The following is a 23,619-nucleotide window of genomic DNA, read 5'->3' as shown; positions in this document are numbered from 1 at the left end:
AGCCACTTGGGAAATTAACCTGAGAGGATTAGGAGTTCAAGACTAGCCTAGATCTCTTAATGAGACCTTGTCCCTAGAAAAAGAAAGAAAGAAAGAAAGAAAGAAAGAAAGAAAGAAAGAAGAAAGAAAGAAAGAAAGAAAACTCCACTTAGAGGGATCTTACAGTGTAGCCTATTCCTCACCTTTAATACTACACTGGTGGTATCCAGTGTCAGTATGAACTAGAAATGGCCCAGCTGCCCCGAGCTGCCCCGATTGGCCAGGTTTCTCCACTGAAAAAAAGCTCTTTTCCCCACTGTGTGCCTTGCCTAAGGTCCAACAACTGGTTGGTGACAGAACCAGATTCCACCTTAGCCTGACTCGAGGCCGACTCTGTGCGCTCTGTAGTCATGAGAACTTTGAAGATTTCCTTCAACAGAGAAAATGAATGACTGACATCCCATGATTCTCTTTTGTTCATTTAGAAACAGTGCTTTGTTTTCACTCTAGGTCATATTTTTCATGTGATTAAAGATTTTAGTGAACTGTACCTGCCCTTATCATAGTATTGAACTCTTGGAGAAATTCAGAGTACTTCTGGGAATCTCAAGGAGCTGTATTTAAACTGCCTTCAGAAATCCAACCAAAGGTTAGGGTAGAGGATTCTGCACAGGAGACTGCTACCAGAAAAGGAATATTTACTTAGGGAATGACAGAGAGCTTGTCCCTGTCTGTTCTTATCACTATTGTTCTGTGTGTTTAAACCCTACACACGTCCATTCTTGCTGGTCACATTGTCACTCTCCTATCACACAATCAATCCCAGGCGACTCCAAGTAGCCTGATGAGAGCAAAGGCTTATGCATGACTCAGTAGCAGAGCTCCTGAAGGTCAGGCAGTGGGGGTGGGCACTTGCACGTCTCTGACTCAGCCTGCCTTTCTGATGGGGAAATGGCTGTGGGCAGCTGCAAAGCCATGCTCATCTCCCCACGCTCATCTCTTTGTACTGTGTGGACCAGGTATTCCCTGAATCCTTGGAATCACACACTAGCTGTCTTGGTGTTCTCTGGTCGGCCAAGCTGTGAGATCAGGGTTTTCCTGTGCATGTACCTGTTTTATAAAAGTGAGAAAACACCCTCTGTGTAGCATCTCTTCTTAGTTGACAGTGACACACAACGTTTGTGTATAATATTAGGGCACCCATCCGTTTGTCAGTACCATAGCTGTGACTTATATTCCTTTATCTTTCTGTAGCCAGAACAGGATGCTCTTGCTGTCACAGGTTGAGTTCAGTGCTCCCTGTGGTCAATCTTCTCCTTTGCAGACGAGGAAGGGCCACTTACTAAGTGCAGTTTTTAAACATATAGCATTTTGTTTGAAATGTCTCTTATATGCCTGACCCTATGTCTGAGGTTCACACTTACACATGACTGCTGCTCCTTAGAGAGACATACATGTGCAGATTATAGGATTTATTTCTTTAGGAAGGCAACCATTTAGTATAAGTCCAATGCTTCCCAAAATAACTTTGAAGAACTTTGCGAAGTGTAGAAAATTATTTGGCTATAATAGAGGCCAAGTTTATAGGCATATTGGATCTGGCATCAGAAGTCCGAGGGCTAAGGCTTAATGTTCTTCTCATCTGTGGCTTTGTGCGTATCTGTTAGAAAATGTAATGGTGGAAAGAACGACCCATCTCTACCTCCAGAAGCAGCACTTTGTCATACCTGCTCCTCTCCTCCCTTCCTCCAGTTCACAATACAAATACACTTTGAAGTCTACATTTCTCATGAAACATTGCCCCAAGGATTTTTATATCAATTAAAGAAAAAGACTGCTCACTTAGAAGGGAAATTTGACTAGTTCTCATTTTTATTTTCTTAATGTTTTAGTGAGAGTTTAAAAATATTTATTGTCTTTTTGTGTTTAACCAAACTGGCTTTTCTATCTTGTGTTTTCTTGATTTCAGATGTCCTGAATGATGCGATATTTGATGAGGATCACGATGAGATGGTGATTGTGAAGGACATAGACATGTTCTCCATGTGTGAACATCACCTTGTTCCATTTGTGGGAAGGGTAAGATTCTTCTTGTTGCCTAATCATTTAAGAATGTATAGTAAACGTTTTAAATTAGGGTAGTTATATTTAAAACTGTCACCAATTCTTAATATTCTCTGTTCACAGTTTACGTAGATATTTTTATTCTATCCATTTTGCCTAACCTAATAATTGGAAATTTAAGCTGGGTGGTGGTGGTGCATGCTTTTAATCCCAGCACTCTGGAGGCAGAGGCAGGCGGATCTCTGTGAGTTCCAGGACAGCTAGGGCTAGCTACACAAAGAAACCCTGTATTGAAATATGGTTTTTTTTTTTTTTTTTTAAGGACACTTAAAAAGAGAACCAGCCAGGTCTAGTGGCACAGACCCATGACATCAGCACTCATAAGGGAGAAGCAGAAGGATAGGGGGTTTGAGACCAGCCTGACTTACACAGAGAGACATTGTCTCAAAAACAAACAGAACAAAACCCAAAGATGTCCAGAATCAGACTTTCATCTTTAACACCATGTTAGTATATTGGGACAATGAGGTTAAAATTTAATCCTTTGAAGGTGGTTACTGTATCTCTGAAAAGTTTTGCTGTATTATTTTAAAAGATTTATTTATTTATTTATGCAGTGTTCTGCCTACATGCATGCTTGCAGGCCAGAAGAGGGCACCAGATCTCATTACAGATGGTTGTGAGCCACCATGTGGGTGCTGGGAATTGAACCCAGGACCTCTAGAAGAACAGCTAGTGCTCTTAACTGCTGAACCATCTCTCCAGCCCAAATTTTTCTGTATTTTGAATGCACTATTTGATCTAAGATCCACATGTGCAGAATGTGACATCATGACATGAACAGGGATGACTGCAAAGTTTTTGGTGGCAGAGATTATGGTATTAGTGGATTTAATTGGATTCTATCCCTTTTTATATTAGGAAAAGAGAATCCAATGCAGGCTAGATAATAATAGTCTCATAGTCATTCAACACACCTTTGAGAATGTGTATGTTTACAACAAAGAAATGTCCTGTTATGCCCACTATCATAATAGTTCAATTCTATTTTGACTTTCTGTTATTAATTTTCCAACAGGAGACTTGTAGGAAATAATATCAATATTTACCCATTATCTAAATTTAATAAGTACTAATATCTGCTTTGCCTTTTTGTTAAAATATTTTTACTTTCTTATGATTGTAAAACATAGAAATAGCACATCACACAAAGATGTGTTTATTTTCATTGTTATACATTATTACATTGTAAAAACTGCAATCCAGCACTTGGTGAACATTTGTTTTCTTTTCTTGCAATTAAAAATAATATGGTTGCCAACTTTCTCTTGGTGCACATATGCATCATTTTTGTATGTAGGAGTGCAACTGTAGGATCGTAAGTGTGTTGCAGGTATTTGATGGCACTGTGACACCCTGAGACTGTGTTAATAATGTTAACTTTGAACGGGAGGGTAGAGCCAGGGACGAGTTGACAAGAATCAGTCACACAGTATACAGGATACGGATTGAGAGGCACAAGAAGGAATAGGGAGGGACTTGGAGGTTCATGGGCTTTTTGGACTTCCTCTTCCAGCTGGATAGTGTAGAGAGAAGGTCAGCTGGTCACTTCTCCACTGTTTTTTTTGATCTATCAGATTTTCACCTCAATACCTGACTCCTGAGATTTTATTAGTAATAAGTGTGTCCATATTCACCTTACTCCCTGCTGACCTTTGGCTTTGCAGAGTGGTTGTACCAATTTGCTTTCCCTGAAGCATGTGGAAGTTATCAAAATTTAATATTCTTTTTTTTTTTTTTGGTTTTTCGAGACAGGGTTTCTCTGTAGCTTTGGAAGCTGTCCTGGAACTTGCTTTGTAGACCAGGCTGGCCTTGAACTCACAGAGATCCCACCTGCCTCTGCCTCCCGAGTGCTGGGATTACAGGTGTGCACTACCATCGCCCGGTTCAATATTTAATATTCTAACAGCATTTGGCACTTTCCTTTGAAGTTCAGTATTTAGTGCACTCTATATCTACCTGTCTATCTATCTATCTATCTATCTGTCTGTCTGTCTGTCTGTCTGTCTGCCTGCCTATCTATCTATCTATATCTATCTGCCTACCTATCTGCCTATCTATCTATCTATCTATCTATCTATCTACCTACCTACCTACCTACCTACCTATCTGCCTACCTATCTGCCTACCTATCTGCCTATCTATCTATCTATCTATCTATCTATCTATCTATCTATCTATCTATCTACCTACCTACCTACCTACCTATCTACCTATCTACCTATCTACCTATCTATCTATCTATCTATCTATCTATCTATCTATCTATCTATCTACCTACCTACCTATCTACCTATCTACCTATCTACCTATCTACCTATCTATCTATCTATCTATCTATCTATCTATCTATCATCTATCTATCTATCTGCCTGTCTATCTATCTATCTATCTATCTTTGAACACATTTATAAAGGAAAAAATGAACATGTATAATGGCAGAAATACTAGTATTATGGAGTTCCATGTTCCCATCAACCAGCACCAGCAGTTATCAATACAGGACCAATCATATTATACATAGCCACTCAATGGTACTACATTAAGTCCAATCTCAGATTTTATTTCTTTCATTATATCTTTTATCATGTTTCTGTAAAAGATAAGGATTAAAAATTTTTTTGGTAAGTTATCAATTAGCCTTTCAACATGTTAATGAAAGTATCATGCATTATGCATAGCACTAATTATTAATTGGCATTTCTGAAATATGTACCACATGATGCTAATAATTAACATGTATTTCTAAAATATTTTCTTGCTCACAAATCACCACAGAAATTAATAATATGTCCTAAGTAGCATTAGTCTAAGTTTTTCCAGCTCTTTCAGAAAATTTTTCATGTTGGTCTGTCTGAAGAAGGATCCAGCTAATAGTCACATTAGGCTAGGGATGTAGAGACTCAGTGGTAGAATGCTTGCCAGGCATACATAAGGGCCTATGTGCAATCCTCAGTATTGGAAAGAAGACAAGAGAATTCTGTCTGTTTTTACATTGCATTTGGTAGATCTCCTGAGTGTTGTTTATTTTGGAATATCTCCACATCCTCCTATTGAAGAGCCAAAGCTGGTTACTCTACAGAGTGTCCAACCTTCTAGATTTGTTCATGCAACCTCTGGATTACCTATAAATTAGACTAGATTTGTAATATTAATTAGGCTGAACATTTCTGACCCAAGTAGTGTTCACAGAGTGCTGAAGGCTTTATATTATATCACACCAGGAGGCAGCAATGTCTGGCCATCCACAGTTAGTGTTGAGGGAACCTTTTTTTGCTCATCCTTGCCTTTTATTGTGGGTGAGAAAGCTAGTCTGTTGTCCAAGATGATGGGAAGGATTAGTGGCCTGGCTGGGCTAGACTCAGTACTTTATCCTGTTCTCAGCCCTTCTCTGTTGTGTCCTGCTACCTTCTGTGATAATCCCCGTGTTTGGGCCACTTTGCTTTGTTTCTCTATCAGGAAGACAGTTCTCAAATTCTTATAGCATAGTGCTAAGTACTACTACATGGGCTCTATAAATGTGTGATCAATATTAAGTGAACACGTGAAAACTGCTTAATGCTGGCATTTAGGATGCAGTTGTATTGGAACAAATTTTGTCGACTGCCAACAAATGACCCCTTATTTTATTAGTAGTTTGAAAGGTATGTTTTCTCATACTTTAATTCTTGGCTCAAAAAGTAGTAACATTTATACCACAGCTATCCATCCACTGATAGATTTTAAGATCCTAGTGTTTCAGGAGTTTGAGGCCAGTCTGGTTTACAGAGTGAGTTCCCGGACAGCCAGGGCTACATAGGGAAACCCTGTCTCAAAAAAGAACAAAACACAAGGCAAGAGAACCTGGGTCATACCTTCATGTTCTGTAAGAGCCATCGCATGGTGACTGTCCTTTTTCTTCTGTCGGATGATGGAGCTCTCCAGCAGCTTAGACAACGAAGAGGAAAAGGACATGGGAACAATGGGGCAGCAGGGCTCTCTGTGACACATGCGATAGCGACACTTACATATATTCCTGCCATCTAAAGGAGTCTCTTCTGATTACACCTTGATGTTATGGGGTCATCTCTCCCTTTACCGAGTGTCCTTTTCTTAGAGGAAAGACTTTCAGATTTGAATCAAGAACTTAACTTCACCAAGGAGCGTTACAACTTTACTTTTGTCATTTCAGCAACAAGTCTGTTCTTTTTATTAAAATTTATTTTACTGCATTGGTATGAAGGTATTAGATCCCCTGGAAGGGGGTTGGGGATTTAGCTCAGTGGTAGAGTGCTTGCAAGCGCAAGGCCCTGGGTTCGATACTCAGCTCAAAAAAAAAAAAAAAAAGGAAAGCTGGGTGGTGGTGGTGCACGCCTGTAATCCCAGCACTTGGGAGGCAGAGGCAGGCGGATCTCTGTGAGTTCAAGGCCAGTCTGGTCTACAGAGTGAGTTCCAGGACAGCCTCCAAAGCTACACAGAAAAACCCTGTCTCGAAAAACAAAACAAAATAAAATAATAATAATAATAATAATAATAATAATAAAAAATAAATAGATCCCCTGGAACTAGAGTTACAGACAGTTGTGGGCTGCCATGTGGGTGCTGGGAACTGAACCCAGGTCCTCTGAAAGAGCAGCCAATGTTCTTACCAGCTGAGTCATCTCTCCAGCCCCAAGTCTGTTCTTATCTAGTTTCCCTTTACTGTCGTTCATAATTTGAAAATACATGTAGAACTGATTCTCAAGTTTTAAAAATACATTGTTACAGTGATAAAATTACATGTATGTGTGCTATGGTCTTCCTATACCCATTTGTGTTGTTAAAAAGAAATGCTGGTCTTCATTTAGCTGATAATTTCTCTCTTCCATGAAGGTCCACATTGGTTACCTTCCCAACAAGCAAGTCCTTGGCCTCAGCAAACTTGCCAGGTAAGAATGAGTTAATAGAATTGTTCCTATCTGCTGAGACCCTCAAGATTTCTTACCTTCACCTCTGTGGATCCAACTTAGAAAGTAATATGTAACTTAAAAATCGGTACTTGCATAGACAGCCCTATTTTCAAAACCAGAAACACTATGTCTCTGGCTTTTTCTCTTTCACCGCCTGTTCCTCTCCCACTGCCCGTCATTGGCATATGAGCTCAGAGCTTTCTCTGCAGAGTTCCCCCCAACTGGAAAGGACCAAGATTACCTACCCCCAGTCTAGCCCGGGTCTTAAAGGGAGGTTAGTTAATGGTGAGGGGGAGAAACATGTGCATGGGTCTAACTGCACTATCTTTATATTTTGGGGGGCAGGGAATAAAAGAGCATCTACATATATGGAGAACAGTGTCAAGTGTATAGTAGGAAATATTATTGTGTTTATATAAGTCATGTAGGCAAAAAGCACATCCAGAAGCCTGGCTTTGGTTTCTTACTCACAGTGAGGCCTAGACTTATGAAGACATGTCCCATGCCTTCTACACTGACTCTCAGTGAATGCAAGTAGAGGCTTTTGATTATCTCACTGTTGAAGATTTCCTGCTAGGTGTATTCTTTTATGCTCATGAGCTGAACAGAAACAGCTAGAGACTACAGACTTCATATTCGTGAATTTTCTCCATTCTCATGGGTGCTAGAAAGGGCTTGCGGTGATGCAGCCTTCATATATTCTTTATTGGAGTTTCCCTCCATTGTGAATCCTTCATGTTATCAACAGAACTGGACTGATCGATACTTTCCAACATGCTGACACAGAGAAGTTTTCTTTCCAGTGTGAGTACATTCATGTTTGTAAGGGTACAAAAAGAAAAACAAAACCAAAACAAAGTGAAGAATTTCCCACATTGATGTACAATACGGTTTCTCTCTACCGCACACTCATTTATGTATTGGGACGTTACTCATAAAACACATTCATGGGATTTCTGTCCACTGTGAATGGAAAAACTGGAACAAATGAAGGGTTTCCCTTTTGCTTACACATAGGGCTTCTCTCCAGTATAAATTCTGTTACGTTATAGAAAGAATTATAACCAGGGAGGGTTTTCCCACATTCCTTAGATACGTGGTGTTTCTGTCTGATGGGAATCATTTCATGTTTCAGAAAGCACTGAGGATAGCTGAGGGTTTCTCACCCTCCTCGCATTTACGTCTTCTGTCCGTGTTCCTGGTATTCATGGAACTGAATTCAATGGGCAGACTTAGGGATGAATGGCCAAGAGGGACTTCTGTACTCTCACTGAGCCTGTGTGGTTTTACCTAAGGAGGAGTTTTCTTATTCACTGTGTGGTCAGGCGGTCAGGTAAAGGTTTCTCTGTATGGATCACCCTGTTTTGTGTTCTGAGTCTCTCTACCACTTCTTTGCAGCTTTCTTCTAGAGTTTTTGAGGTATTTTCAGTGTTCTGACCTTTCCATTATTTTCCATTTCCAGGTTTTCAGAGTGTTGTGGTATCTTAACCAGACTCTTGGAGATTTCACAGTAATGGGAGCCAAGACACTTGGGAGCTCTGTTAGCATGTGAACTATGTGTTTTTAAACCTTTGACAAACCTGCATATGGGGCTTTGGCTTCCACTTGCTTTTCTTTGCATCTGTGCCTTGTGCATTTCTTGGGGTCCTGCAGGCTAGTCAGTCCATTCACTTCTTGGTCATCATCTTTTTTCCTTACATGTTCAGGAGTTCAGAAAAACATTTTTGAGCTGGGCATGGTGGCACACACCTTTAATTCCATCACTCAGAAGGCAGAGGCAGGTAGATCTCTCTGAGTTCCAGGCCAGCCTGGTCTGCATAGTGAGTTTTAGGACAGCTGAGACTATATAGAAAGACCCTATCTCAAAAAATAAAATAATAAAAAAATTTTTTTGCCGGGTGGTGGTGGCGCTCACCTTTAATCCCAGCACTCGGGAGGCAGAGCCAGGTGGATCTCTGTGAGTTTGAGGCCAGCCTGGGCTACCAAGTGAATTCCAGGAAAGGTGCAAAGCTACACAGAGAAACTCTATCTTGAAAAACCAAAAAAAATAAATAAATAAATTTTTTTTCTCCCACTTTTATTTGGGATTTGGGGAGAAGAGGTGATATGTATACATGGTAATTTGTGTTTAACTGAAAGTCGGTATGAGGGTTTGTGTTCATATATCTCTGCTAGGCCCTATCCATTAGTGTTTTATTTCCCCCTAAATGTCCTTTTGTGTTTTAATTTGGTTTTATGGAGTTAGTGAATCTTAGGTTTTCTGGAGAAATACTGAGGGGTGTGTGTGTGTGTGTGTGTGTGTGTGTGTGTGTGTGTGTGTGTGAAGAACCAAATGGAGGGGTAGGTAATGAATGTGCAGTCATTGCATTTAAAGCTAAGTTTGAATCTCTTGATTGAGGTGACCTCAGTCAAAATTGGAACAAATAAATCTCCATGACTGACTGTTGGCTTTGATGGGTTATAGTGAGATTTGCCATAGTCCTGAAGTGGTAGCCCTCATATTTCTCATTTCGTTTTTGGAATCTATGCAGACCCGTGGTGGCTTGAATGACAGTGTTCCAATAGGCTCATGTGTTTGAAGACTTGGCCCCGACTGTTGGTACTATTTAGGGGGGCCTAGGATGTCTGGCCTTGCAGAAGGAAGTATGTTAACGGGGTTGGGCTTTGAGGTTTCAGAAAGCCTCATGCCATTTCCAGTGTGCTTTCTGTGCTTTGGGCTTGTGGTTTAAGATGTGAGCTCTCAGGTCCAGTTTCTGTGCCTGCCTGCTGCCATGCCTCCCCACCAAGATGGCGATGGACTCTTATCCCTCTGCATCCAAAAGGCCAGACAAACCCTTCCTTTTTTAAGTTGTCATGGTCATGGTGTTTTTATCACAGCAACAGAAAAGTAAGAACAGTCTTCTCCCCAGTCACTTACTCCCAAATAATAGGAAAAACAAACTTATATCAACTGTGAATAATAGTACCATCAGCATGCTTATTCTACACAGTCATAGGTCCAGTGTTCTAGTGTTCTCTTTTCCATCAAGAATACTCTCTATGCTTTTATCATGGAAATGCCGGCACTGTTGAAACTGTAACAGACTGTCTATGCAGCGAAGATGGAGTTGGGGGGTGGCTTCCATATTTAAAAGAAGTTTCACAAAGCACTGTAAGCTTAGGTGTGGTCTTTTTATTTCCCTCTCTTGGATGCTGAGGATCAAGCCCAGGGCTTCATTCAGTCTAGGCAAGTGAATGGCTCTGCCACTGAGCCACACCCCCAAGACCCCTGAAGACCTTGATGACCATCCTCTAATCATGACTGACAGTACGAGCAATGGTTTCTGGGGCGATCCAGTAGGGTCATGGGATGACTGATGAGTCAGAGGCACAGGAGGACAATCTTGATTCTGTCCTTTCCAAGGGAAAAGATCTTAAATAATTAATTCTTCCGTGAAGTAGAACAAAGAAGCTGATTGTTCGTATGAGGATTGGCCATTGTGCCAACAAGATTAAAATTTAGGAATAAAACGGAGCACCGAACCAAGACGTTGAGTGTGTGTTAGTTCCATGTTTTGTAAAAAATTGGAAGAAAGAGTCTGTTAAAGAGAAAAGTCAACTGAGATGTTTATCCAACAGCCCATTTCTTTTAGGAAGTAAGAATGCTCAGAGAACGAGGAATAATACAGAAAGCTACATCTTAGCAAAGCCTGACTGTTCATTTTAATCTTGCGTGCGAAGTTTGTTGTGTGCTCACCTTTAAGTGCATGACCTTTCCATTCCTGTAAAGTCAAATATCAAGCAGGGAAGCCTTAAGTAACAGGAAGACACCAAAAGTGAGTTGGTTGGGTTCTAGGGGAAGTCTAGAGTAAACTCACATCAAATAGAAATTCTCTTTGTTGCTAAAAATCTGTTTTCTTACCTTAGAACAATTGAATGAATATAATTAAATCTTGAATTTGGAATCGTAGTTCCAGGGGATAGCCTTGGCTAACTTGTGTATCTCGTTACCTAGTGTGGAAGGACTCTCTAGGCCAGCTACTGCCATGGCCAGAGAGAAGGAAGCAGCAGGAGAGTGAATGTGATGAGATAGCTATAGCCACAGAAATGTCCACCCTCATGCCCAGGGCCCTGGGTTCAATTCAAAGTGCCCCAAACAGGTTTGCTTTGAAACTTCAGAGTACCCATGGTAACAGTGGTGTGCCCAGGCAGAGTGATGCACAGAATCCTAAATGGGGGAGACCTTTGAAGGTGTAGTTAATGCCTAGACCAAGGCAAATAAGAAAGTGGGAGAGAGGCGTGTTGCATTGTGTGCAGTCAGACTCGTTAATGGAAATAGGGGATTTAACTTATGGGGGATGCGGAGACACTGTAAAGTTGGCTTTGGCTACAGAAGGATTAAAAACTGTGACACTGTGCCCAACACTACAACTTTCTTTACAAACATTTAAGCCTTCTTTATTTTACTTTATGTCTAAGAATGTTGTGCCTATATTCCTGTCTGTGCACTACATGTGTGCCTGGTGCCCATGGATGCCATAGGAGGGCATTAGATCTTCTAGAACTGCAGTTACAGATGGTTTTGAGCCACCATGTGGGTGCTGGGAACCAAACCCAGGTCCTCGACAAGACTAACATGTGCTCTTAACCATTGACCCATCTTTCTGGCTCCTTAAAGAATTTTTTTAAAAAGTGTTTAGAAATTCCTTGACATCTTTTAGTTCCCAAAACCTAACTTTACTGGGCTTCAATCCCAGCAAGGCAGATTTTTGTGAATTCCAGTCCAGCCTGGTCTATCTAGCAAGTTCTAGGCCAAGTAAGGCTACATAGTGAGAACCTGTCTCAAAAAGAAAAAGCCCAACTTCCTTTTCAGGGCCACATTACATTTCTTTGACTGCTTCATTCACTTGCCCAACTTTTTCACACTTGGCAGTTTGAGACTGTTGTCGAAATCAGGGAGCATTTGGTGATGTATTTCAATAAATTATTTTTGCACACTTAATCTACCAACAAGAACAGAACTTTCTGGATTGAGGTAGCTGAAATTTTGGTGTTGCTGAATTGTCCCCCAAAAGGTCATACCAATTTATCCCCTGATAGATTGGGGTAGTGTGGTTCTAACTCCACATGGTGACTCAAAACCCTCCATAACACTTTGAAATCTGTACCAAAAGATAAATAAAAAGATGTTCTCTCCCGCCCTTTCTTACTTTTTTTCCCAAGACAAGGTTTCTCTATGAAACAATCCTGGCTATCTTGGAATTCGCTTTGTAGACCAGGCTGGTTTCGAACTCAGAGATCCACCTGCCTCTGCCTCCCGAGTGCTGAGATTACAGGTGTGCGCCACCATTGTCTGGCATTATCTATTTTTTTAAAATTGTGATTTATTTCTTCTATCCCCACCTCACCTGCCATGCTAGGGACTGCACTTAGGGCCTTTTACATGCTAGACAAGCACTCTACCACTGAGCTACCCAGCTCATTTTGAACTTCTTTAATTGCATAAGGTTGATTTTTTTTCCCTCCAGAAAGGCTCTAATTTTCCATTGATTTGCATACATGTTATTGTTTTCCACATATGGGAGAGAATGCGATACTTGGTTTTCTGTATATAATTTATTTCATTTAATATGATGACTTCCAATTTCATCTGTTTTCCTGCAAATGTTAACATTGTAGTCTTCTTTATGGTTGAATGATATTGTCATATATGTGTGTTTGCACACATATATAAATATATATAATATATATATATTATATATATGTATATATCCACATTGCTTGTGTCTGTTCATCTGTTAACAGACACACCTAGGCTTATTCCATAACTTGGCTGTTGCAAATAGTTCCATGATAAACATGGTATAGAGGTATCTCTTTTGTATATGGGTGTCTTTCCTAGATGGATCGTATTGTGTATGTGGAGTTTCTGAGGGACTTCCATTCTGTCCCCCATCATGGATGTAGTAGTCAGCGTACCCATTGACATTGGGGAAGGTCCTTATTTCCCTACATCTGCCTAATGCTTTCTTTTTGTCATTGCTGTCGCCATTCTGACTAGAATAAGACGGAACCTCCTTGTAGTTTTGATCTAGATTTCCTTGATGGCTTTCCTCTTTATCACTGAGTCCCACAGCTCTTTAACTTTGCATACCTGTCAATGCTTTTCATCTGTCTCTTGATTTTGCTTTGTGGGTTTTTGTTCATTGGTATTTTGTTTTTGTTTTTGAGACAGGATCTTGCTGCATAACTAAGGGTAGCCTCACACTGTGTAACTGGGGCTGCCCTTGAACTTGGAATCCCCCTGGCTCAGCCTTGAGTGCTGAGATGACAGGCCTGACTGCTGTCCTGGCTCTGCAATAGTCCGTGTCCATAAAGAAACTTTATAAGCTGTTCTCTGGTCGCAAGCTCTGTACTAGTTTGTATGGCTTCAGGCTTTATTTTGTGTTCAAATCTTTGTTACATCTTGATGTATTTGGGGCCAGGAATAAGAAGCCGTTCATTGCTTCCAGATGCTCCTTGCCTCCTCCAGCTCCCGCCTCTGTCTGGTGGGGCTTCCTGCTTGCGGTCCTCCTCACTGCCACCCTCTGCTGAGCCCCCTCCTCTTCCTCCTGGATTGTCTATGAAGGTCCTGACTCTACTCTGCCTCTTCCAAGGGTCCTTGAATCTGGTCACGAGTGCTGCTGCAATGTTATTTCCCAAGTGCAGATTTAATTATGCTGTTCCTTTTGTGACTACCCATTGATTTTAAGACAAAGTTCAAGATCTTTGGAATAACTGAGAAAACTCCCAGAGAATAGAAGTGACAAGTCCAAACATTGAAAATACTGAATCAGAGATTCCTGACTGAGGGGATCCATGATAATATTTAGGAATGAGAGCAACATAACAAAAAGATACCTAAAAAGCCTCAACAATCGTCTTGTTCGTCTTGAGACAGGGTCTTACTAGTTCAGGCTGGCCTAGAACCCATGGCAGTCCTCTTGTATCTGCCTGCTCAGTGCTGGGATTGCAGGGCCCAGTCACCATGTCCAACAAGAGTTTAAGAAGCATTATGAGTGGGTTTTCAAAGACGAGGTAAGATCGCAGTGGAAGCAGGAGAGCTGCACGCGAAAATGAGGACAGAGGAGGGCAGAGTAACGCTTCGGTAAAGGAGGGTCAGAGCGGCTCAGTCTTATGAGTAGTCCTTCCTCGTGGACCAACCAAAAGGACCACTCAGTTTTGATGTATTGATAAATTCGTAGAATGGCTTTAATCCCAGCACTCAGACAGGAAGATCTCTATGAGTTCAAGGCCAGCCTGGTCTGTGTAGTGAGTTTCAGGGCAGGCAGGGTTACAAAGAAACACACTCTCTCAAAAAAGCCAAGAAGAACTCATAGAAGAACCTGTAAGGTCGCTTGAGTAACGTGATGGTGTCACTACTCCTGACAGCACAGCCTGATGAGACCCGGTAATGGTTGCTGATGGAGCTCATTTACAAATATAGTTGCACAAATTCTGAATGGAAAAACTTTACTCTAACGAGTTGGGTTCACTACTGCTGTCAGACCCGAGGCTCATTCCTATATAAGTGCTTTATACTGACATCAACAACCGCTCTCACAGAGGTACAGTGAATGAGGTTGTGGATGACTGCCGGCCCTGTGTATGGGCGGTCGTGCTCTGGGGGTGCATAAGCACCTGCAGTGAGAATGTGTAGGACTTTGGGGGTGCATAAGCACCTGCAGTGAGAATGTGTAGGACTTTGGGGGTGCATAAGCACCTGCAGTGAGAATGTGTAGGACTTTGGGGGTGCATAAGCACCTGCAGTGAGAATGTGTAGGACTTTGGGGGTGCATAAGCACTTGCAGTGAGAATGTGTAGGACTTAGCACCTAGCTAAGGTGTCTGTCCACACGGCACATCAGAGGAGGGATGTGGTCTTTGATTAGGAAGAGCAGGAGGAAGCACCCACAGGTTCATGCTCCCAAAGCCCTGTGCAGCTTTCAAAAGGCCCCAAGGCAGGCGCTGTAGTTGATGGTGATGGAGAGAGGCTCTGTCCCACAGTCTCTAAATATTCAATATTTTAAAAGTCCAAGTTTTCTTTACAAATCCACCATCTCTTTAAAAATTCACTATCTCTTAACTGTGGACTCTTGTTGGAAAAAAATCAAAAACTAGATAAATACTTTCATACTCCAAGAGGGAAGAACCAGGGCACAAGCAGGGCACAGGTCCATTCAGATCAAAGCCAAGCACAGTGTGGCAGTGTGAAGTTCAGTGTCAGGTATCTGGGACTCACATCTTCTGGGCCTCAGAGGCTGGAGCAGCTCCATCCACCCTCCCTCCATCCTTTCCACAGCACACACATGAGTCTAACAGGCCCTGTGGCTCCACTCTCAGCTGCTGCTGTCCTTGGTGGTCATCCTGTGGTCCTGGCATCTTCAGAATGCTGGGCTCTCTGCTGAGGCTGGACTGCACTTTCACCAATGGCCTCCTGTGCTCCTTTCAGGGACTCTGACCCTGCCACAGGGTGCCAAGCCTCAACTTCTCTCCATGACCTTTTCAACCCCAGTCCTGGGGCTTCTACTGCCACTGAGGCTGCACCTTCACAGTGGCCTCTCCTGGCCTCTCACAGTGCCGAGCCTCAGCTGCCCGCCATGACCCTTGCATATCTTCAAAACCAGTAGCACATGGGAGACTCCTACACATTACCAAGTTCGGCTGCCAGCACGAGATGCAGCCTTGGGCCCGTCTGGATTATGGCTTCTGTGTGCTGACCCTAAGGAAACGCTCTCAGGGCATTCCCCTCAATGACGCTGGTCTCTTCTAAATCACAACTCATTCTTCAGCCCCAGCTGACCTGTGTGGATTGTCCCGCGAAGTAAAGGTTTTGTTTCAGTGGTGCTAGTCTCTTGTTGATCACAGCTGATTCTTCAGCTCCAGCTTAGTAAATACTATAGATTCTTAATTCAAAATATCACATGAATAGCCCTGACAGACACCGATTCATTCTGAAACCTCACAAACTTGGCTTCCATTGTCTGCATCATTCTCAACATTGTCTTCAAAGTTCCTACATAAGGCACTGAACACTCACTGGCCTTTCCAGGCCAAAGTTCCTAAATCCTTCGCAAGCCTCCTATGACAACATGATCATGTCTGTCACAGTAATAGTCCACTCTCTGGGACCAGTTTTGGTCTTACTTAGGACTACTACTGCTGTGATAACACACCATAACCAAAGGCAAAATGGAGGAGGAATGGGTTTATTTCATCTTAGAACTTTTATGTCCTATCCTATCACCTAAGGAAGTCAGGGCAGGGACTCAAGGCACGCACCTAGAAGCAGGAACAGAAGCAGAGACTGTGGAGGGCCCTGCTTAATGCCTCGTTCTCCATGACCCACTCAATCTGTTTTTTTATTACTATCCTGGACCACCTGCCCAAGGATGGCACTGCCCACAATGAGTTGGACCCTCCAACATCAACCATTAATCAAGGAAATGCCCTATAGACTTGCCTTCAGGCCAAACTTGTGGGGACGTTTTCTCAATTATGATTCTCTCTTCCCAGCTCTATTTATGTTTATATCAAGTTCTTCCCAACTATATCCATGTTCATATCAAGTTAAGAATGTTTGCCACACAACTGCATAGGAACTCAATAAACATCTACATGAATAATCTACCCTCTGCCTTCCAGTGCTGGGAATGGAACCCAAGGCCTTGTACATACTAGGCAAGTGCTCTACCACTGATCCATACATCCAGCCATATGGATGGTCTTCTTGATATGAAAGCAACTCACTGCTAGAAATAGGCAAGCACTTTAGGTGATTTGAAAAATGTCAGAGATAGTCCTGTTAGAGTGTAGAGTGGAACATAGACACCCAGTGTTACCACCATTTGCCCACTCACACCCTCAATTCTACTTAAGAAAAAGAAATGCTAAAATGAACTTTTAACTATAAATCAATGACGTCTCTTACTTATTTGATAAACTAATCACCTTAAAAAAAAAAAAAAACACTGTCAGAAGTAATATATAAAAAAATTTAGCTCAGTGGCTCCTGTCTCTGGTTTTAAAAAAACCACTCTTTTTGCTCAAACTAAAACAATATCCTATCTCTTCAACATTTTAAACTACTGTGCCTAAGAATCAGTGTTTCTTGCCATGAGGGGTCTCCAGATTGGGCAGTAAACTTGATGGTATTACTGCAGCTGAGTGTATCCATGATAGCTAAAAAGGAGCAATTTGCCAGAGGTGTGTGTGTGTATGTGTGTGTGTGTGTGTGTGAGTGAGATAAAATGTCTCGTAGAAGAAGTGACTCTTAGATGGAGTCCAAATCATGAGCAATCAGTAATGTTTGAAAGCAAAGGTCTGTAGTCTGACTTACCACCTTCACGTGGGCCTCTCTGCCACCTGGCAGGTCTCATTGTCAGGCCAGGAGCCTTTCATATATTTAGGAGAGCATTAATCCTGTGAAATACTTACATAAACCTTTTGTAAAGAAATGCCTGAAGAAATCTAATCTGCTATAATCTGATTACTGTAATAGATTTAGCTGGTTCAGTAGTTGGCCTACTATTAATTAACAAATGCCTTTTTATTTTTAACTTGAACTTTAAGCTCTGATAAGACAATATGATTAATTAGAGCTCTGGAGACTTAGCCTGAAGTTGATGAGTGGGGAGCGTCAAAGCTTGTTACTTCCCTGTAATTATGTTTTTCCTGAGCGAATGCTACACTAGAACTCGCTAGTTCTCCCTGTCTCTCTTCTGGGACAGAGGAAGCAGAGCTGCGGTGTGAGTGGGGGTCTCTGCTTGAATGTGTCCCTCTCTTCTTCCCATAAGCCACCCCCTCCTGCCTGCATTCCCCCATTGCTGCCACAGAGTCCCTTTTGTCTCATGAGGGAGGTTTGCCAAATTCAAGTGTGTGACTAACTGAAATGATTCTTTCTTTTCTAGGATTGTAGAAATCTATAGTAGAAGACTACAAGGTAAATATTTACAATCCTCAGTTACAGAAAACATTTTCCCTATAGAACACAGACCTTTACTCTGTTAGAAGTGTAATAAATGCAAAGGTCAGAAATGGAGCCCTTCGAGGGAGGTACAAGAGAGTCTGTTTACACCTGTAGAGGAAGCCCTGTCATGCTTTTATATCCTTGTATGTCTATGCACGTGTCAACAATAACAAATCAGACCGCACCCAGTTGAACAAGGAAGCCTCGCTTCCCTCCCATTTCCTTTTCACTTAACGCATGTTGAACAACCCCCACACCTCACACCCCTAACCATGTCATTCACTTCTGTGGCTGTTTCAAATTCCATTGTGTGAACTAATCCGCTAGCCAATCTCTGCCCTGGTAGACATTTGGGGATTTTTGTCAGTTTTCCAACATTGGCACGATTCTCCGAACACCTTTGTATGTGTTCAAAGACAAGCTGTTTTTGACAGCATAAGAAATTGAGTTATTTAGGTTCCAACACTGGTTTTCAACAGTCCAGCAGTTAGCTTCCATACTAACTCTGCTGAAATGTAATTCATTCTTCACTCCACTCTACATCTATAGAGGATGCTTGTGAGCCGGTATTGGTTCTTCTTGATGCATATGGAAGAGATACTTGCTGCTCAAGTCCCTCCCCTGCAGAGGTACTAGAGGGCCAGGGGTCTCCCAGGACCTGTAGTGCTTGTAAGGATACAGACCAGGGACGACTTCAAGACTTAGCAGATAGAATAATCTGGGAGAAAGCTGGCATGTCTTGAATGTTAAATCCCACAAACGCCTGCTTTGTAAGATCACAACTATTCTAGAGGAAAAAAAAATCTTCCAGCTGTTTGTGTCTGGCTTTCAAACCTAGCGCTCTGTCACACTCCACAGTTCAAGAGCGCCTCACCAAACAAATTGCGGTGGCCATCACAGAAGCCTTGCAGCCTGCCGGTGTCGGGGTAGTGATTGAAGCAACGTAAGTCCAAACCGCCTTTGATAATGTCTCAGTAGCACCAGCAGCGACCTCCACCTCTAGCCCAGCTCAGCTTCTGTAGGACAAGCAAGGAGCACTTGCTGCTGCTGCTGGCCCCCACCCACAGGCCTGCCGCTGCTTTTCTCCTTCCTCACTGGGGTGCCGACCGAGGAGCCAGGGCATAGAAAGGGGATTTTTGTTTTGTTTTAAGTCGTCTTTGAATCCTGTGTACGTGTGTGCCAGTAGTGTTTGTGGAGGCCACAGGTAGAGTGACAGGTAGTTGTGAGTCTCTTGAAATAGGCCCTGGGAACCAAACTCAGGTCATTTGATGTCCTCTTAATCATGGAGCCATCTCTCCAGCCCCTGGTGGCTGTTTTTCCCTCTTTGGAGCTCTTGGGAATTGTGTGTATGATTGTAAAATTCTGTGTGTGCAGTCAGTCTGTTTGTGGCTGGCCTTTTTCCTCAGCTTTTTTTTTTTTTTTTTTTGTGAATGCACGTTTGCCAAATAGGAAAAAAAAAAAGTAAGAATTGGTGCAAGGGCACTGAAGACACTGTTTTTAAAAAGAAGAACAGATATTTTCTATTTTTCAATTTAACTGTTAACTGAGGTTTTAGTAAACATGGAAACAGTCTGCTGATGATCTACAGCATGGTGTCTTGATGGCTGTAAGGCTGCACTGTTTAAATTGGGGTTAACTGTCCCTAGTCCCCGGACACTCATCATCCCTCTATAAGGAAAGCAATTCAAATGCCTCCTCCTGCTTTTGAAATAATGCACACTCGGTTGTCATCTCCACTCACCCCACTCTGCGGCAGCAGGTCATGGTTCTCACTGGATTTAGCTGTGACTTCAAGCCCAGCTACCCAGCTCGGTGCTTCCAGCCTCTGGGAAGCACTGTTGCTGTTCTGTTCCACGAGATCAACTCTCTCAGAGCCCACATCGGAGTGCAAGCTTTCTGTGTCTGCCTTATTTCACCTCCTGTAAGGATCTGCAGACACTCTTGAAGCTGGAGTGAGTTACGAGAATTGCTCGATTGTGTAGACAGTTCTCCCCATGCTATGGCAGTCCCTGAGCTCGGCCCCCGTCTATGCTGTCCAGCTTCACCATGTTGCTTAGACACACTGACTGATTTTACCTTCATTCTGCTGGCAAGATCAGTGTCCTGGAGTATCGGTCTCTTGAGACACTGTTGTTGGCACCATGCCATCCTGGTCCCGAGGGTGGAGCAAGCATGATTTCTAAATTCCTTTTGATTTAGAACTTTTGTGCTTCTTTACCCAGGAAGAACATTCGGCTTTTCCCTTCTGCTTAGACTAACCACAAATAGGAATAGAAGCTGGATGACATAAAATGATTCAAGAAAATGCACAATATTTATTATCCTAAGAAGGAATGTTTTGACACAGTTGATAATGGTGAACTGGAGTTAGTCTTTGCCCTGCTTTTTATTAACTAAAAATATGACAGCACCATCTATGTCTTTAAACCAGCCCTGTTGTCTTATTTTATAGACACATGTGTATGGTAATGCGAGGCGTGCAGAAAATGAACAGCAAGACCGTCACCAGCACCATGCTGGGGGTGTTCCGGGAAGACCCAAAGACTCGGGAAGAGTTCCTCACGCTCATCAGGAGCTGAACTTCGGTGTGCACACAGGACCTGGTTTGCAGACCCCACTGCTACCGGCGTTATCTGTCTCAATCATGCATTCCAGTTTCAATTGGTACAGATGTGAATTTTGTTTCTCACCATGAATTGTATTTAATAATTATTTATAGACATGTCCAATAAAAGTAATTAACTAAGGGGTGAGCCTTCTGCTTTCTTCTTACCACCTCCTTAGTGGCCATGTTTAAAGTGAACAGCCGAGAGTATGGGTTATCCACATTGACCACTGACATTGCTCAGGATGCTGTCAAGGAGGAGAACTCATGCATTGCTTGAAATCATAGATGACTCATTAGCAGAGGGCACTGGACATTCAAGTAGCTGTGGCCACTGTGCCATGTTCTCAGTGGACACAGTAGAATGCAGAAGGATGTGCTGGGGACAGTGGCTGTACAGAGAACATTGCTCTCTGTACTCGAAGACCACAGACTCCACTCTGCTTTGACCATGTGCGTGAAACCACCAGTGACATTTTACTCTTGATATAGTTATTAACTGTCTGCCTGTAACATTAGTCTCTGAGGGAAGGTGGCAGGATGGCTGTCTTAACTTTGCTATGAGTTAAAAAGGCACTTTCTATATTTTAAATACGGAGTAGATGGAATTCATTCATGGAGTCAGCATCCATGGATGGTAGAGGGTTGACTCTGTGCCTTGAGGAGACTATTGCACCCTTTGGAGTATAGGTACTTTTTCCATCTTTTAGGAAAAGCCATTACTTCATAAGTTTATAAGTGCCAACTCTGCACCTAACTAGCCATTGTCGATTTCCTGTTAGACGGTCTTGGGAGTTTGTTTTGTCTATTCCAAGGAGATGATGCTTTCAAGGCATTTTCAAAAACTCTTATGAAGTATTTTTCTAAGTGTTTCCAGGATCTTTTGCAACTGCCTATCCTGTCGGCTCTGCAGACTCTTAGCTCCTCAGAACTGGAAGGAGCATGGAATGGGCTGAGGGAGGCCTGTGTGGGGGCTGTGCCTACGGCACCAGCCAAGTTAAGCCATGCTGCTGCTGCTGCTGCTGGCGTCTGTGCAGATGCACTGGGGACTTCAGTCTTGTTTCTTTCTTGTCGGTGTGTGTCTTGTCATCCGAACAAGTGGGTTCAGATGGTGAAGCTGTTCAGGAAGCTTAGCTTCTTACCACTTACTTTCAATATCCTCCACTGGAGCAGCATGGGCCATGTGAAAGCGCAGCATCCAGCTCCCCGCACACACATGAGCATAGGTGTGAGCAGAGGTCTCCCTCTGGCTGACACAGTGCTCTCTCAATGTGTCCCTACAGCCCTACCCCTGCCGCTTGGACACTCATCAGCTTGCGATGAAGCAAGATGACAGACAGAGCTGGCTTTTTATTTTATTCTTGTTACTGTTTTTAGCTCTATCTTTCCCTGACACTTTCTATATTTAGAGTTTCTAAAGTATAGTCAGATTGATTTGGAGTTTCCTTCCAAATCTAACCTGATTACAATGTCAGCCCACTTACTATTGAGACATTTCTGGGTAGAATGCTAAGTATCCAACTCATGTTTGGTATTTTAAAGGAAAACAAAACCTGTGTGAATTGACTTAGAGGACCAAAGAAATTGTTTGCCATATCTTTCATCTTTTGGGGATGATCATTTCTGAATGGCTCTGTTGGCTCATTCCCTAGAAGTTCTTAACAAAAAGCCTGACATGTCCACAGGCTAGTCTCCTCAGTACCTGCTAAGTAACATCCTTGTCTGTTTCACTCTGGTCTGTAGTGCTTCAAAATTACTTTTCACATCCATGACTCTGAGTCCATCTGGGGGATTTTTAAGAAGCTGACATATTTACATGTACTGTTCAATGACATGGTTTGGATTTTCTGTATGTGTATGTATGTTCCTGAAGTTGGTTCTATTTAAATGATTAAAGTATTATAATTTGTTCCTGTGAATGTTTCTTTTTCTATCACCAGTATAAATATAGCGTATCCATTAATTTGATTGTTTTGATTCTGTTTAGCTAAAATACCCATCAGGAAGGTGAAGGCTTTGTTTACCCAGTAAAGTGTGAGAGTCCATATCTCTATCATTATGCAACGTGAGGCTCTGATAGCTCCTCTTTGGTGTATGATGGTGTCACTAACTCCAGCCTCTTGCTGGTATTGGGGAGGGAGGTCTGGGGCAGGTGCAGCCTCCTGGGGACAGGCACTACTCCTGTGTGAGATGCTGTTGAGGAAGGAAAGTGGCCAGGGCAGGAAATGTACACGGCGAATGAGATGCAAAAGGTTTTGCTGGATTTTTTTCTGCTCTGTGTCCGGGTCCACGTGTCGTCTTACTCATGGTCTCCCATATTGCTCTCCCCGACAGTGGCTCCAGCCCTCACTGGTTGTCTGTGTGTCTAGGTGCCAGGCTCTGGACTTACAATACCCTGAGGATGTTGAGTGTTCAATCTTGCCAATCTGAGGAATGCTCACTGGTATAAAATAACTCCCAAAACAAAGTTCCAGGTGTCAAAACTGAAATGCTCAACTCAGCCCAATCTGTTGGTCCTGAGATTTTTCTCTGAAGCATGTATAAGTCCTTGGTCACCCAAAGTTGAAAGAAAAGCTTTCCAGAGACAGTGCATGCCTTTAATACCTGCGCAAACTAGGCAGAGGCAGGTGTATTTCCATTACTCCAGGGGCTGCACAGTGAGACCCCCTGTCTTAAAACCAAAATCAAAACAAGGCTTTCTACCAAACTATTATGACAGGCATGGGTCTTTCACAGACAGTGAGAAAAGGAAGCCTTAGGAGATAAGTTCAAGGGGAAGTGAATCCGTAACTACCATACTTTCCCCCAAAGAAACCTGGCTTGTTTTATTTTTTGTTATTGTGCAAAATAAAACATGTACAGCAGTAGAGACACTAGCATATGAACCCCACATACCTCTTCCATCTTCTGACATCTTCTGTATAACGGTAACACCTCCCATCCCTGCTGGACTGTTGCAAAACAATTTCCAGGCATTGTGTCTCCTCCTCCTCTCCT

At 42.5% G+C, this 23,619-nt stretch overlaps 1 protein-coding gene across 1 annotated transcript in view; it reads left to right on the top strand.

The window, feature by feature from the left end:
* The window catches only part of Gch1 (GTP cyclohydrolase 1), a 38,218-nt gene extending 15,685 nt beyond the window's left edge, over positions 1-22,533 (top strand). The window contains exons 2-6 of the mRNA XM_036199473.1: positions 1,949-2,058; positions 6,955-7,010; positions 17,959-17,990; positions 18,876-18,960; positions 20,470-22,533. Of these exons, the coding sequence (XP_036055366.1) occupies positions 1,949-2,058; positions 6,955-7,010; positions 17,959-17,990; positions 18,876-18,960; positions 20,470-20,596 (410 nt within the window). The 3' untranslated portion in view covers positions 20,597-22,533. The remainder of the gene's footprint in view (positions 1-1,948; positions 2,059-6,954; positions 7,011-17,958; positions 17,991-18,875; positions 18,961-20,469) is intronic.
* Positions 22,534-23,619: the final 1,086 nt, after the last annotated feature.

The sequence above is a fragment of the Onychomys torridus genome, chromosome 9 (genome assembly GCF_903995425.1).
Source record: "Onychomys torridus chromosome 9, mOncTor1.1, whole genome shotgun sequence".
NCBI lineage: Eukaryota > Metazoa > Chordata > Mammalia > Rodentia > Cricetidae > Onychomys > Onychomys torridus.
Note: the sequence above shows the minus strand (reverse complement) of the source record. Positions and strands in the feature narration are given on the sequence as shown.